This window comes from Strix uralensis, chromosome 5 (assembly GCF_047716275.1).
Source record: "Strix uralensis isolate ZFMK-TIS-50842 chromosome 5, bStrUra1, whole genome shotgun sequence".
Classification (NCBI taxonomy): domain Eukaryota; kingdom Metazoa; phylum Chordata; class Aves; order Strigiformes; family Strigidae; genus Strix; species Strix uralensis.
In genome coordinates, this window is record NC_133976.1 from 6,859,573 (window position 1) to 6,873,042 (window position 13,470).

The 13,470-nt window shown below is 37.3% G+C and overlaps 1 protein-coding gene across 6 annotated transcripts in view; it reads right to left on the reverse strand.

Annotated features, from left to right (window-relative positions):
• Positions 1 to 13,470, reverse strand: part of USP6NL (USP6 N-terminal like) — a 133,054-nt gene that overhangs the window by 9,342 nt on the left and 110,242 nt on the right. For all 6 annotated transcript variants that reach the window (XM_074869751.1, XM_074869748.1, XM_074869750.1 and 3 more), the window contains 4 exons: positions 10,678 to 10,772; positions 7,942 to 8,007; positions 7,753 to 7,852; positions 5,894 to 6,046 (listed from right to left, as the gene is read on the reverse strand). In XM_074869751.1, coding sequence (XP_074725852.1) covers positions 5,894 to 6,046; positions 7,753 to 7,852; positions 7,942 to 8,007; positions 10,678 to 10,772 — 414 coding nt within the window. The remainder of the gene's footprint in view (positions 1 to 5,893; positions 6,047 to 7,752; positions 7,853 to 7,941; positions 8,008 to 10,677; positions 10,773 to 13,470) is intronic.

Genomic DNA, 13,470 nt, shown 5'->3' on the forward strand with positions numbered 1-13,470 from the left:
CTATGTCACTTTTGTAGTACTGACAGTAAGGAAAACTTACTTTATAAACATCTGCATTTAGATAAAAAATAGAAACGTCAACACATTTGGCCATCAATAGAAGATACAGGTAGCCAGATGTAAGTCTGTAAGATGCCTTTGTAAAAATAATTTCTAAAATTAACCATTTGGCTTTACATCCCTAATTCCACATTTCTTCCAGAAGACACACTTTCTTGAAAAGTCAATTTAAAATAGGAATATGAACAATGACCAACGTAACTATCTGGTTCATATTTTTAAAAAGCATGCGTTTCAAACAGTAAAGATTTTTAAATGATGCAAAGCCAATGTCTAAAATGCTGAACATAATAATTATATTAATATCATTCCATATATTAATTGCCTTCATAACATCTCAAAGTAGTTGTATCACACAAGAAACAAGGCAGAAAAATTAGTTTAACTGATTAAAATATGAAGTGCATTGTATGAAATAGCTACTTGTGTATTCTTCAAGCACAAGTGAAAAATCCAAAATGTCTCTGAAACAAAACACAACCAAAAGAGAGACACCATCAGAAACAGGAAAGTCAAGCTGATTTACATATTCCTATTGTTTTGGCTGTCAAAAGGTGCATTCACAGCAGAGAATCGACTAGTATAGACTTCTGCACTGTCACTGATGAGTATTTAAAATAGACAGATATTTGAATAAAAGATATTGATAATAAATTTAATAAAATACACCTTTAGAGATAAACAGCAGATAAACATTTAAGAATTTGTGGTAAATGCAAGATTCAAATTTTGCTAGTTTGCCCTGAATACAGAAGAGGCTGGGAGAATAGAAGAACTGAGTTGGAGTTTAAAGTTGCTGTTATGGCACACAAATATAGTTAAGATGACCCAAAGGACAAGGGCAGATTCTAAATTTGCCAATGCTGCTTTAAAATGAAGGTACAAGACCTTTATCTTCGATTTAAGGCCTTCTCAGCTGCTGTAAACTTTCAGTCAGAAATAAAATCCAACCCAGAACCCCTCTGCCCTCCCTTTTCAGGACACCCTATATCAAAATGCAGGTGAGAAACTGTCTCAAGAACAGACCTGAGAGCCTTCAGCCTTGAAGGTGAGCCTGTCTTGTTTATGAAGCACTAGATTAATATACTATTTCCCACCACATATTTTTAAGTAGAATATGAAACTTTTGTTTATTAAAGTCACACTACTAAAAAAAGTATTAATATATAAATATTGCTTATTAAGCATTGCATTATTTATGTAGTCCTACAGGAATAACTTACAGTAAAGCTCAAAATTCTATCCATACCTTGTGAACATTTAAAGAATTTGGCTGCTGTTTAAATAACAGCCAAGGAAAGAATCTGCATCAAGAAATTTTGGAATTCAGTGATGTATAACAAGAAAATTCCTTTCGCTATGCTCTAGATACCATCCTTGAATAAAGGAAGAGATTGTCCACTCTGGGTCAGGTCCAGCTCCTTGAGAAGATGTAAACAGGAGTCATACAGATTGAGAGGAGTGTGCTGTTCAAGAACTTGCTGGGGTGTGGACACCCTTCATAATGTTCCACGCAGTCCAGAAAATACCAATTGTCTTTTCTACTAAATTTGGTTGAGGATATGTCAGAGAAGTACTTTAAAGGACAGTTTCTACTGTACAGCTGTACCAGCCTGCCTCTCTGAGGGCTTGATAACCAAGCAGCTTGACAATAAGAAGTGTGCTTATCCATACAGTTTACTGTTTCCACAGAGTCACTGGAACAGGGATGCCTACCTGGGGGTTTTGAGAACAACACTTAAGTTGCAAACACATCCTCTGAAGGTTGTAGTTGCTAAAGACAGGCTATCCTACACTGGCCAGCCGTTAAGACTAGAAATTACCACAAAGAAGAATGCAAATCCATAGTCTGCTTTATGGAAAATAGCCCTAGCGTTGGCAAAAGCATTTCACTGACATCCGAAATTAGCATGGTGCCCTTAATGTCCATGTTCTGGCTGAGCATTTTAAGGGTTTTATCACTGAGAAAGTGTTAAACAAAGTCCCTTCCTTCCTCTCTGCTCTGAAGGGAACAAGGAGCTCCTTAATCCAGTGGGAGAAGACATAGAGGAAGCAAGCCAGAGAAAGCTACATCATACATAAGCAGACATCCTCTTTAAAGCAATGCAAGTTACTACTTCGTTTAATATCCTACTGCAGCTTACCCTACTAGGGCAGAAAAATCTATACAACCTAACAAAGGATGCCAGATGGAAAATTCCACTGAGCTTAATTAGCTCACTGTTATTCCTAGATGATTGATACTGATGCAACTGTAAAATGAAGATTTTTTTTTTCTTTTTCCTAACATGCGTTTTTACTTAAGTTCTTAAAGGTTTAACTGTTGCTCAATGAAAAAAAGAAAGTACAAGATAGGAAATAGTGCTTTGATTTCAGCTGAGAAAACTAAAATAAACGCTACTTTCTTGGTGGATACTTAAATGAACAGTCTGGTATTTTCTGTGTGTAACTGCATGACATACAATGGTTTCAGAAGTTTTACATGAAAATAGAAGAAAAATACTAAAAAGAGACTGAAGGTAGTAAAGACAGAGTCAGACAGACATGCATATTGGTTTGCATGGCAAGGTTTTGGTAGCAGGGGGGCTACAGTGGTGGCTTCTGTGAGCAGCTGCTAGAAGCTTCCCCTATGTCCAGTAGAGCCAATGGCAGTAGAGCAAATGGCAGGACTTGTGACCCCGTGGGGGACCCACGCTGGAGCAGTTCGTGAAGAGCTGCAGCCTGTGGGGAATGACTCACGTTGGAGAAGTTCATGGAGGACTGTCTGCTGTGGGAGGGACCCCACGCTGGGGCAGGGGAAGAGTGTGAGGAGTCCTCCCTCTGAGGAGGAAGGAGCATCAGAGACAACATGTGATGAACTGACCACATCCCCCATTCCCCGTCCCCCTGTGCCGCTTGAAGGGAAGAGGTAGATAATTTGGGAATAAAGTTAAGCCTGGGAAAAAGGGAGGGGTGAGGGGAAGGTGTTTTAAGATTTGGGTTTATTTCTCATTATCCTGCTTTGACTTGACTGGTAATAAATGAAGCTAATTTCCCCAAACTGAGTCTGTTTTGCCTGTGATGGTAATTGATGAGTGATCTCCCTGTCCTTATCTTGACCCACAAGTCTTTCATTGCATTTTCTCTCCCCTGTCCAGCTGAGTTGGGAAGTGATAGAGCACCTTTGGTGGTCACCTGGCATCCTGTCAGGGTCAACCCACCACAACACATGAGCAAAGCTGAATGTCTAGAGAATGCTGAGAACCTGTAGCAAAATATTATTGCCTGAAGACAGTGATTAGTAAAACCAAAATGAACATCAGAGTGGGAAAAGAAGAAAGGAAAAAAAAAACAAAATCAAAGGCTTGTGAAATTCTTATGAAGAACAAATGAGACAGTCTCACTCAACTACAGATAGCAGCAGACAAATCAGCTAGATTCCCAAGGATTAGGATGAAGGCATTTTATATTTATTTTGTGAAAGGTTAAGTAGTGTTCCCATTTACCCCTGGCAAAAATATACCACACAGAGAGGCTTTCCCAGGCTACTTTGAAATGGAAAAGAAAAAAGCTCAATTCCTCATCCAGCACCAAAATATACTTCACTTTGGCTTCACTTTTTCTATTTTAATATTAAACCTCCCTTATTCATGTTGAAAAAAGAAACAGGCATTTTACTGTCATTAATGTTGCTTTAACTACCCAAAAGAAGGAATCAATATGGTTCAAAACAATTACTACTCTGTCAGCTAGTCATATTGGAAGTTACACTTAAGTGTATGAAGTATGAAACCAAACTACTTGCGTTCCATTGCCAAACTGTCCTGGCAAGAAGATACATTCACTACCTGTTGCTGCTGGTCTCCACAAGAAGACTCTTGTTTCTCACACTTTCTGTTACTGCACTGCCAGGTAGATGGCTCTTATGTCACCTTAAACTTCCTTAATTTTCTGTGAAAATCCAGAGTATTCTTAAATGAAATTTCACTTAAAGGCATTTTACATTCTTCCAAAAGAAAAGCCTTAAAACATAAATAAGTTAGGAACAGACTTTCTGCATTCATTTTTTTCCATCAAGAAAATTTCCAGTAAATTCTGTATTTTCTGCAGAAACTCTCAACACGAGTTACGTGCATGTGATTTTCTAGGCTGGAAGACACATCAACTCCATCATGTAGCAAACTACAAAAATCTTTCCCAACTCTTCAGCTACCACAGTTTCAAGTAGAAATTAGGAACTTCTCACTGATGAAATTTGTTTTACCACATCCAGGAAAAATCTACCTCATCTACAAACAAAGTTTTTTGGGATAGCCCCCTCACCATTCAAACATAATCACAGAGAACTCTATATTTAACAGAAAGCACTCCCATGATCTATCTTCCTGTAACACAATGGAGTGGAACTGATGCTAAAAGACAGAGTTGAGTTGCTGACTGACATACTTGCTCACATCTAGTCACCATGACCAAGCATCAGCTGCGACAAGATGTCTGACAAAGTGCACAACTGAAGAGTAGTGCTGAAAAGAGCAACTTGCTCTGAAGAATAAATCAAAACTGAAAGCTAGCTTGTGGAAAAAGGATGGAGAGAAGGCAGGATGGGAAGGCTGTGGTTAGAAAGGGGAAGCAGCAGTACACGCTGTAACATGGGGAAGAACTGCAGACTCACAGTCTGTAGATGAGAAGGACCAAGAACACTGAGCAGATGAGAAGACAAGAGCAGGAACTAGGCTTAGACCTATTGTGGGTGAGAAAAAGCATGCTGGAGAGATGTTATAGAAAGCCAGAAAGAGGGCAAAAACCAGAAACACAGAGCAAGAGAAATAAGAAGCTCTCACAAGAAGCCAAGATGATGGGAGACATATGTACGCCAGAGGGACAAATCTGCTGAAGAATCAGATGAAACAGGAATCTATCTGTAATGAGTAGTCCTGAAACAGCCCAAAACTGCATGCCATAAATAAGGTCTACAGAAACAGAAAAATGAAATTCATTAATGAAAGAGCTTCAGGAACAAATTATCACAACAATGCCACATAGGCAACCTTTATTCTCACACTTCTTAACTTCTGAAAGCTAACCACAGCAACTTAGTAAAGTTATTTTAGTAATTCCTGCCATATTTTTTAAATTTTTTAAAACATATATTGTTTTCACATACTATTTTACAATTAGCAAGGATAAAGAAAAAGGACTCTGAATAATCACAAGAAAAATTCTAATTAAAGATTGTGGAAGTAAGGATAGAAAAGATAATAGAATCTTAATACAGGAAGAAGAGGTCCTACACGCATTTCATAAGCATCGCCCCATGAAACAACCGTCTCTGCTCTGCAACTAAAAAGCAAACACAAAGGCTGAGAAGAAACAAAGAAAATAATTCAGTTAAACACTCAGAAGGTCTACTACCTGCAAACAATTAAAAACCTGGATTTGGCTAACAGAAGAAACTATTTGACCTTAAGTTTGTTCCACAGCTAATCAAGATACAGTCTGGATTCTCAGATAACGCCATTGCTTCAAATAACTTGAAACCTTGGTATTTAATCTTCTATCTTAAAGATTTTATTAATGCAAGTTAATAAAATTATCAGAACATGAGATGTTTTAAAGTGCTTTGCTATTAGCTTACAATCAGTAAACAAAACATCAAAAAAGAGCAAATTCATTAAAAGAAGGGTGTTGATTTTAAACTGTAAAATACTTTTTGTGGAAAAAAACCCTGAAACCTACGCAGTGATGGAGATGTAAATATTTGCACAGTTTTCAACAGCATGAATAAACACTTTAGAAATGGACAATATGTGAATAGCTTCAAATATCTAAATCTGCATATGTACAAGTTTCTTACCAGCTACTGGCAAATCCAGCTTTGCTCGTTTCAATTCTGATATAGAATTTTGGAGCTGGTCTATTACAAAGTCATCTTCATAGAAGAAATCCTTGGCTAAAGACTCCTGCAGAAATTCTACAAGCTCTTCCATTTGTAATTTCATCAGATGCTCTACATAAGAAGAAAATATTATACATTAAAAATATCTTTATTATGAACATTGGAAGATGTACTTAAGACATTAGATGCTTTTTTTTCAAAGTAGAATGAAAAACACATTAATTAAGCAGATAACAGAATTCTAAACCAGAAATTTATAAAATGCATTAAAAATTCATTTGCAAATCAGCATGGAAATGCTTTCTACTTATCATTCTCTACCTAGGACAATGTTTTCCAAGAAGAGGCATCTCCAGAAAACTAACTACCAGTCACCCTCCTTCAGCCTTCTTATGTTCAACAGCTTCGGGTCTTTATTTTTCAGCCCGCATCCTCAACTTACAAAACAGTGCTGTAGATCTGTACAACATAGATCATCTCTCTTACTAAGAGCTTTGAAAAGCAGTAAAACATTTTTTAAATTGATATTTACAGTATCCTCATTCACAACTGAATTAACTTCTAATGAAATTATGACTGTTCACACTTCAGAACCATTGCTTCAGGCGCTCTGAAAATTCAGGTACTTTTGGATACTTCTATCAGATTCAGGTCATATTTTGAAAGTCATTTTACAGTTATCAGATTATTTTTCTTTCCTTTTTTACACAGCAGTAAGGCCATGTTTCCCACACAAACCTATTTGGGCTTGCAAGGCTATAACTGTATAGCTATGGAGCTTTTAAGCATATGTATGCCATCAAAAGTTTCAGAATGTACAGTTTCTATAGAGAAACCATAAAAAAATGTTTTTACACTGTAAGAAAAATGCTCTTAGCATGCAATTCACAATGGCACTTGACTGGATAGCTACATCATCAATGTTTTTAAGGGTAGACAAGAGACTGGAAAACAAATCAGAATCCATCTTCTGACACCTCCTCTGACAGTCCTCTAATCTTTCCTCTGTTGCCATAAGGTACTTTCGTGTTTTGATTGTGGAGAAAGGTGCTACGTACTTGCTAAGTAAGCAAACCTGCACTCCCCAGACTTTTTCCTCAGGTCTTCACATAAAGAGTGGTGAATAAAAAAAATTTTCAAGCAGACGTCTACTTGCGAATAAGAGAAACCAAAATGCTAAGCCTAATGATTTGCCTCTAAATGTTCAGCTTTCTTAAGTAATTAAAAAAGGAACTTTTTTCATCTTTCAAAGCAGTTTACGAACAAACCAATGAGTACACCCCAGTGAGACAGTGAGGTAGTATCACCACAGTTCAAGGAGGGTAAACTAGCAAGCAAATTAAGACATCAATTCTGCAGGCTCCATGCAGACCTCTGAATTTACGTAAGAGTTAAATGACTTCACTAAGAAAGCCAAAGTTCCATAGTTAAGACTGTATCAAAATTGAGCTACAAGGTATCACCCTGAGAAATGCTCAAGTATATTTAAAAGCTAACACCCATTCTCAAAAACTTTTTGGATCCTTTGGAACTTAAGGTGCTAAATCACATTTCCCGCTGTCCTGCTGAGGAGGGGAGTGCTAGAGTGGCTTAGTGGGCAGCTGGCATTCAGCCAAGGTTAAACCACCACACACACACACACACATTAATAAAGCAAAGATTTGGGCCTTTTTGTGCATAAGGAAAGAAAAATACCTGTCAGAAACAGTGTAAGGCAAATGGGAAACTAAGATCTTCATACACAGTCAGGCTACACTAAATAAGAACAAAACCAGCTGAAACTCTGTTTAGCATTAAATGTCTGAGAGATTTCTTACTTCTGTGCAGTTTCAGAATTGTGTAAGACATAGCAGTGAGAATCCGCTCTCCTTCAAGTATGTAGATATCCCATATCCTGAGGCTTAATGTAAAGGGAGTCTGCAATGACAGAATCAGGCAACACCGTGAAAACAGTCTGTCCCAAGTCACAACTGAAAAGAGAAATAGAAAATGGAAAACATACTCACACGATCAAGGAAACACTGGAAAAACCACTTTGTTGTGTAAAAGCTAGTGGACATATCCTGGGAGTCCTGTGAAAAACGCAGCAGTTTAAAAATACTCACAAAAATCAAGTAATGCCTTGAACTGTCCATGAAAAAACATTTTCACCTTGAAATCGTGTTCCATCCACATCATAAATACCCAATATTCATCATAAAGAATTAATTTAACTACATGAGACACTGTTACTTCAATCCAACAAATATAATTTGTCTTTTATAGTTTTTCTTCATCAGTTTCACTACCTGAAGAAACATGCATTTGGAGATGCAGAGGTATTAACACATCTTAGACTTCCATCTTATTCTTGGGACACAGGTAGCAGAGGATTAAATCCTCTCTCAAGAAAATAAACCAATATTCTGGAGCAACCAAAGTTAAAGCACTGGGTCCATTTAGTCTTTCATTTCTCTATAGCAAGGCTGACAATACGTGCCAAAGGTTGTAAAGATTTTGTGACAAGAATACCTATCTGGCCAGAAACAATCCTGAAACAATCAAATTCTTCAAACACAGGACCTCAAAACAGCACTTAAGACTGATAAGGAATTTCATTCCTTAATTAAGAGGCCTAATTTCCCATAGAGCATAGAGGGTCCATCTGGTATTCCACCCCATTCAAAGATGGCTAAAGCTTCTTTGCAGTTTCATGGAGCTCTTCAACGTTCTTTGCACAGTTAGAGGAAAAGCCAAAGTAAAAGCTGGGAAGTTAAGAAATTCTGAATTTTAACTTTGGGATAACATCATATTCTATGCTTGCCACATTCAGCTTTTCCAAAAATTTCAAGTATACAAACAGTAAATAAGCAATGCACCAAATCCCTCTGGTTTATCTGCAGGCTTTACCTTCATCTTTCAGCAAGTTAAAATGGTCTCACCTTAGTGATACACTCACAGGAAGAAATGAAAAGAAGTAATTCTTAATATAATTGAAATAATCTTTATAAGATTTTCATTTTGAGAGTCTTTAAAAAAAGCAGACAGAATGAAAAACGCCTTATTTTGAGATTTTTCTAACCTATAAGAATGGCTATCAGCCTACTTAAAGATAGATATAATGGACCATGCCTTTCCCTGATAAAAAACCCTGATTGCTGTTAAATCTAATGCCACTAAACTAATTCACACAAAAATAGAACCAAGTTTTGATTTAAAACTGAAAAATATATAATAAAGTGAATGTTTTCTCTGGATCCCACTAAACAGGTGGCCAAGAACTCCCTCAGAAGGGAGTTATCAAAGCATTATATTTAAATAAGCTTTTTCAGTTACTAAAGCAACTTTCTGCACTTTTCTGAAACTTTCTTTTTCAAGTGACCCAAGGTGGGGGAGGAGGAGGGGAGATGGGATGACAGAAAAAAACCCCTTTCTTAAAAAAGCAGTAGTAAGAGGTATATAAGCCATATACAAAACTTAACAACGTGCCAACCTCCAGCAGTATCACCTCAATCGTGTACAATTATTTTTGGATTTTTAGAAAGTATAAGGGCCTTTTACCATTTACTGTTAAAAACCACCCAAACTTCTTGGGATTATTATGTATTTTGTTCCTGAAACATGACAACCTCAAAAATGAGAATAAGACTATATTTCTAAACAAGAATCATCATCTTGCATGTACTGTAAAAACTAAATCCACAACTTTCATTTCAGAGTCGTTAGTTACAGAACTGGTCTTATTTTTCTTTTTTTTAATATGAGAAGATCATCTTGTGACTAATTTTGACTTGACCTTTTAACAGAAGACTGGGGTTTTTTCCTAACCAGATCTGCCTAATTCCATGTTATGAGCAGGTCTTACAGCACGTTGTTAAAAAAAGACATTAAACTCTGTTTTATAATACAACAGGCACACATTAGATGCAATTCATCATTGCCAAGGTGATAGTCTTCTCCCAAATTGTTTTTTTTCCTTTTCCCAAGGTGATAAACATACTAAACAGAAAATAATATAATCCTGGGAAGGTAATGTTTATAAGCAGCTATCACACTTAAAAGATGTTGCTGCAACTGAGCATCTCTTACACTACTTTTTAAGACTTGCAGATGGATTCTGGCAGAACCAATGTGATTGTAAAAGAAAATTCTTGGTAACTATTGGAAGGGCATTTTTCTCCCATTAGAAAAATAAATTGTTCCTTAGAATAAATACAGTCGATATTAGCAAAAAAAATAAAGAGCATATTATTTCCTGTTTAAGAGCATTAGAAGTGATAACACTCAACATTTAGCTTCATGAAAATGCCACTGAGTACGTGCAAATTTTAAAAGGACCATTAACTCCTCTTATCAAGGTTATTTTTAAACAGAGATTAAAACTGGTTGGTTGCAAAGTCACCTCTGTCCAGAGATGAGCCACAAAGCTCTACATACAATAAGCTCTTGATAAAGTGTTTTAACATCAGCTTGCTGTACAGCAGTTCGCACGAGGCCAGGTAGAAGGACCACACATTTTCTTTAACTCAGAGGTCAAAAGTGAGACCGACACCTAATGTAATTACCCTTAGGAACCAATTTTATCCTAACTCTGCCAAGGTGCACCACAGCTTTGTCTATAATGAAAACAACAGCACTTCTGCCTCTTAGAGCTTTGCTTTTTTTTCTGAGGTTTGAGGTATTCTTAACCTATTGGGTTAACCTGAACTGAAACAAGGTAGCAAGCTGTAAATTAGTGCTTTTATTGCAGTATAAATACTTACCAAATGCTGCTTAAGTTTGGACAAAAATTTTTTCAGTATTTTGTCATGGTGTTCTTGAAACCTCAACAGTTTTGGAAAACCAGGAATAAAAAAACCTGAGAAAAGAAGTTAACCATGTAACAGGTGTATGTACTATAAAAATGATATAAAAAAGGCATTCAGAGCTCTGAGAACATTATCATTCTATAAGACCACTGGATCTGAACAGATATTCATAGCAGTATTATGATGTCCACATACGGATATGCACATACTCCTGCCTAAATGACTACAGCAAAACATCAGTATGTTCCCTTAGTGACTATTATTAGATTAGTAATGGTAGATGACAGCAGATCCATCAGTCCTATATTAGTTTACCCACTATAAGATCATGGGGGAAATAAATTTATAATTATTCTTAAAAGAACAGAACAACAACCCACAACCTACACCAACTAAAAATTTTAAAAGCACAAAGACTGAAATTGGGACTATGCATAGCAAATTCATGATAGAAGGGCAAACAGCATAGGCAGCTACTAGAACTGAAGAAAAGACCATAAAAAAAGAAAAGAAGGATATTCTACCAAGATGAATATATAGTTCAAATATGAATATATAGTACAAAGTAAAGATTGTGAGCCCACACAACTGAAACTAAGGGCATATTAAAAACCTTGAATAGTTTTAGTGACCATACACTGGAAAAGGAAGGCACTAAGATCCCCTTCCAACTGAGTTATCAGCAGAATTAAAAATAGGCTCAGAGCAAGTATGCAATACTAGCCAAAAAACTTGAAATGTAAAGGAAAGCTAGTACAGCTACACAGCAGGAAAAGAAACCATTCAAAGAAGATCCTTCAAAAAGCTGAAGCTGTGTTCAGATCAGAAAAGCAGACATGATCAAACACTGGCGGTATAAAAACGTGAAAAACAAGCCTCCCCCAAAAAAACAACTCACAAAAGACATTAAAAAAATACTAATAGAGATTTAAAAAATACTAATAGACCTATTTTCAAACACCTCGGGAGCAGAAAGCCTGACAGAGAATTTGTAGGTTCAACAGTCTGAAGATTTTTAGAACTGCTCAGAGAAGATAAAGTCAAGACTAAAAGCAAGTTAAATTTTTGCATGGAAGACACTGGTGAGGTTCCCAAGTCAGATCCCTGAACAGCTCTAAAAGAATTCAGAGATCACCTAGCTAAAATATTGATTCTGTGAAACCTCTTGCTTAAAATACCAGGAAAGAGGCTGACATGATGTCAGCCTTTCTTAAACTGGTTTTTCAGTACAATATCTGTCCAATATTCAGGCCAATATTCTGAGAAGAAACCAACAGAAACCATAATAAATAAAGTTGGGGTAAGTAGACATCCAGATGGATGCAATGCAGAGAAGAATCAACATGGTTTTTACAGAGACATCATGTCTCTTAAATCTACTGAGCTTCCCTGAAGAAATCAGTGAGCGTGTAGGCACAGAGAGCAGTGGATATTGCCTCTTTGACTTTCTAAAGATGTTAATAGGTTCTATCACCAAAGTAGCTTCATCTCTTCAGTCCATCTCCTAAAGCAGCTAATCCAATGAGTTAAAGACAGTAAAATAAAGAAGATAAAAAGGTTACACTCATGAAGTTGCACAGGAGTTTGTGCTGGGACCTAAGCTATTTAACATGTGCCATGTGTCCCCACTGTGAACAATCAGTCAAGTCCTAGTCATCCTGAAAGAGTATTGGAAAATCTGGAAAAACCAAGAAGTCACAGAGTTAACCAAGTAACAAGCGATAGGACAAGAGGGAATGGCCTCAGGTTGCACCAGGGAAGGTTTAGACTGGATATTAGGAAGCATTTCTTTACAGAGTGGGTTGTTGGGCATTGGAATTGGTTGCCCAGGGAGATGGTGGAATCCCCATCCCTGGAGGTGTTTAAGAGTCGGGTTGACATAGCGCTGAGGGATCTGGTACAGTTGGGAACTGTAAGTGTTAGGTTAACGGTTGGACCAGATGATTTTCAAGATCTTTTCCAACCTAGATGATTCTGTGAAATTATCAAAATATACAACCATCTGTGTCAAGAACAGATAAAAATGCCATGACTGATCAGTCTGCAGTAAAGAAACAGCTGATGGGAAATACCACCAAGTTGTGAGAGATGACTTGTAAAAATAGGTCCTGAAAGAAACAGGCCTGTGAGAAACAAAGACTGAGAAAAACAGCCTGAGAAAGAGATAAAGGATTGTGGGGGGACTGGAGACCCTCCGAGCTAAGGAATGTCTCAAACAGTCACAAGTAACGAAACTATAGTCATGGGGTGGATAGTGTGGAGGTCGAAGCTGATAAGGCTGCCCGAATAACACAGGATGCAGCCGGAGGGGGAAGCCCTGTGGAGACAGGACGGTTCTGCTCTGGTGCAGCTGGTCAGATTTCAAGGGCCATCTGTCTGGTGAATGACCTTTGCTTCATTATCCACGAAATGCATATTAAAGTTAACATCCCTGAATATGCTAATGAAGACTAACAAGATCATGCTAATTACATCATCCCATGAAACACCTTATCCCTCCCCATACATGGGATACGTAGGTATGTGGTGTAAGGAACTGAAGGAAGAAATGCCTCAAACATTCATGGACACAGAAAACCTCATTGCTTTTTATCCTTTTCCAAGTTTAAATTGTTCTCTACCTCAAGTAAAACATTTTGACAGGTCATTTGGTGTCGTTTCACCTTAATTTAACCCAAGGGGATCACAGAACCATTGTGATTCTCTGGGCTTCCAGCCTGGGTCGTGACACGTAGGTCGACCTAGGGG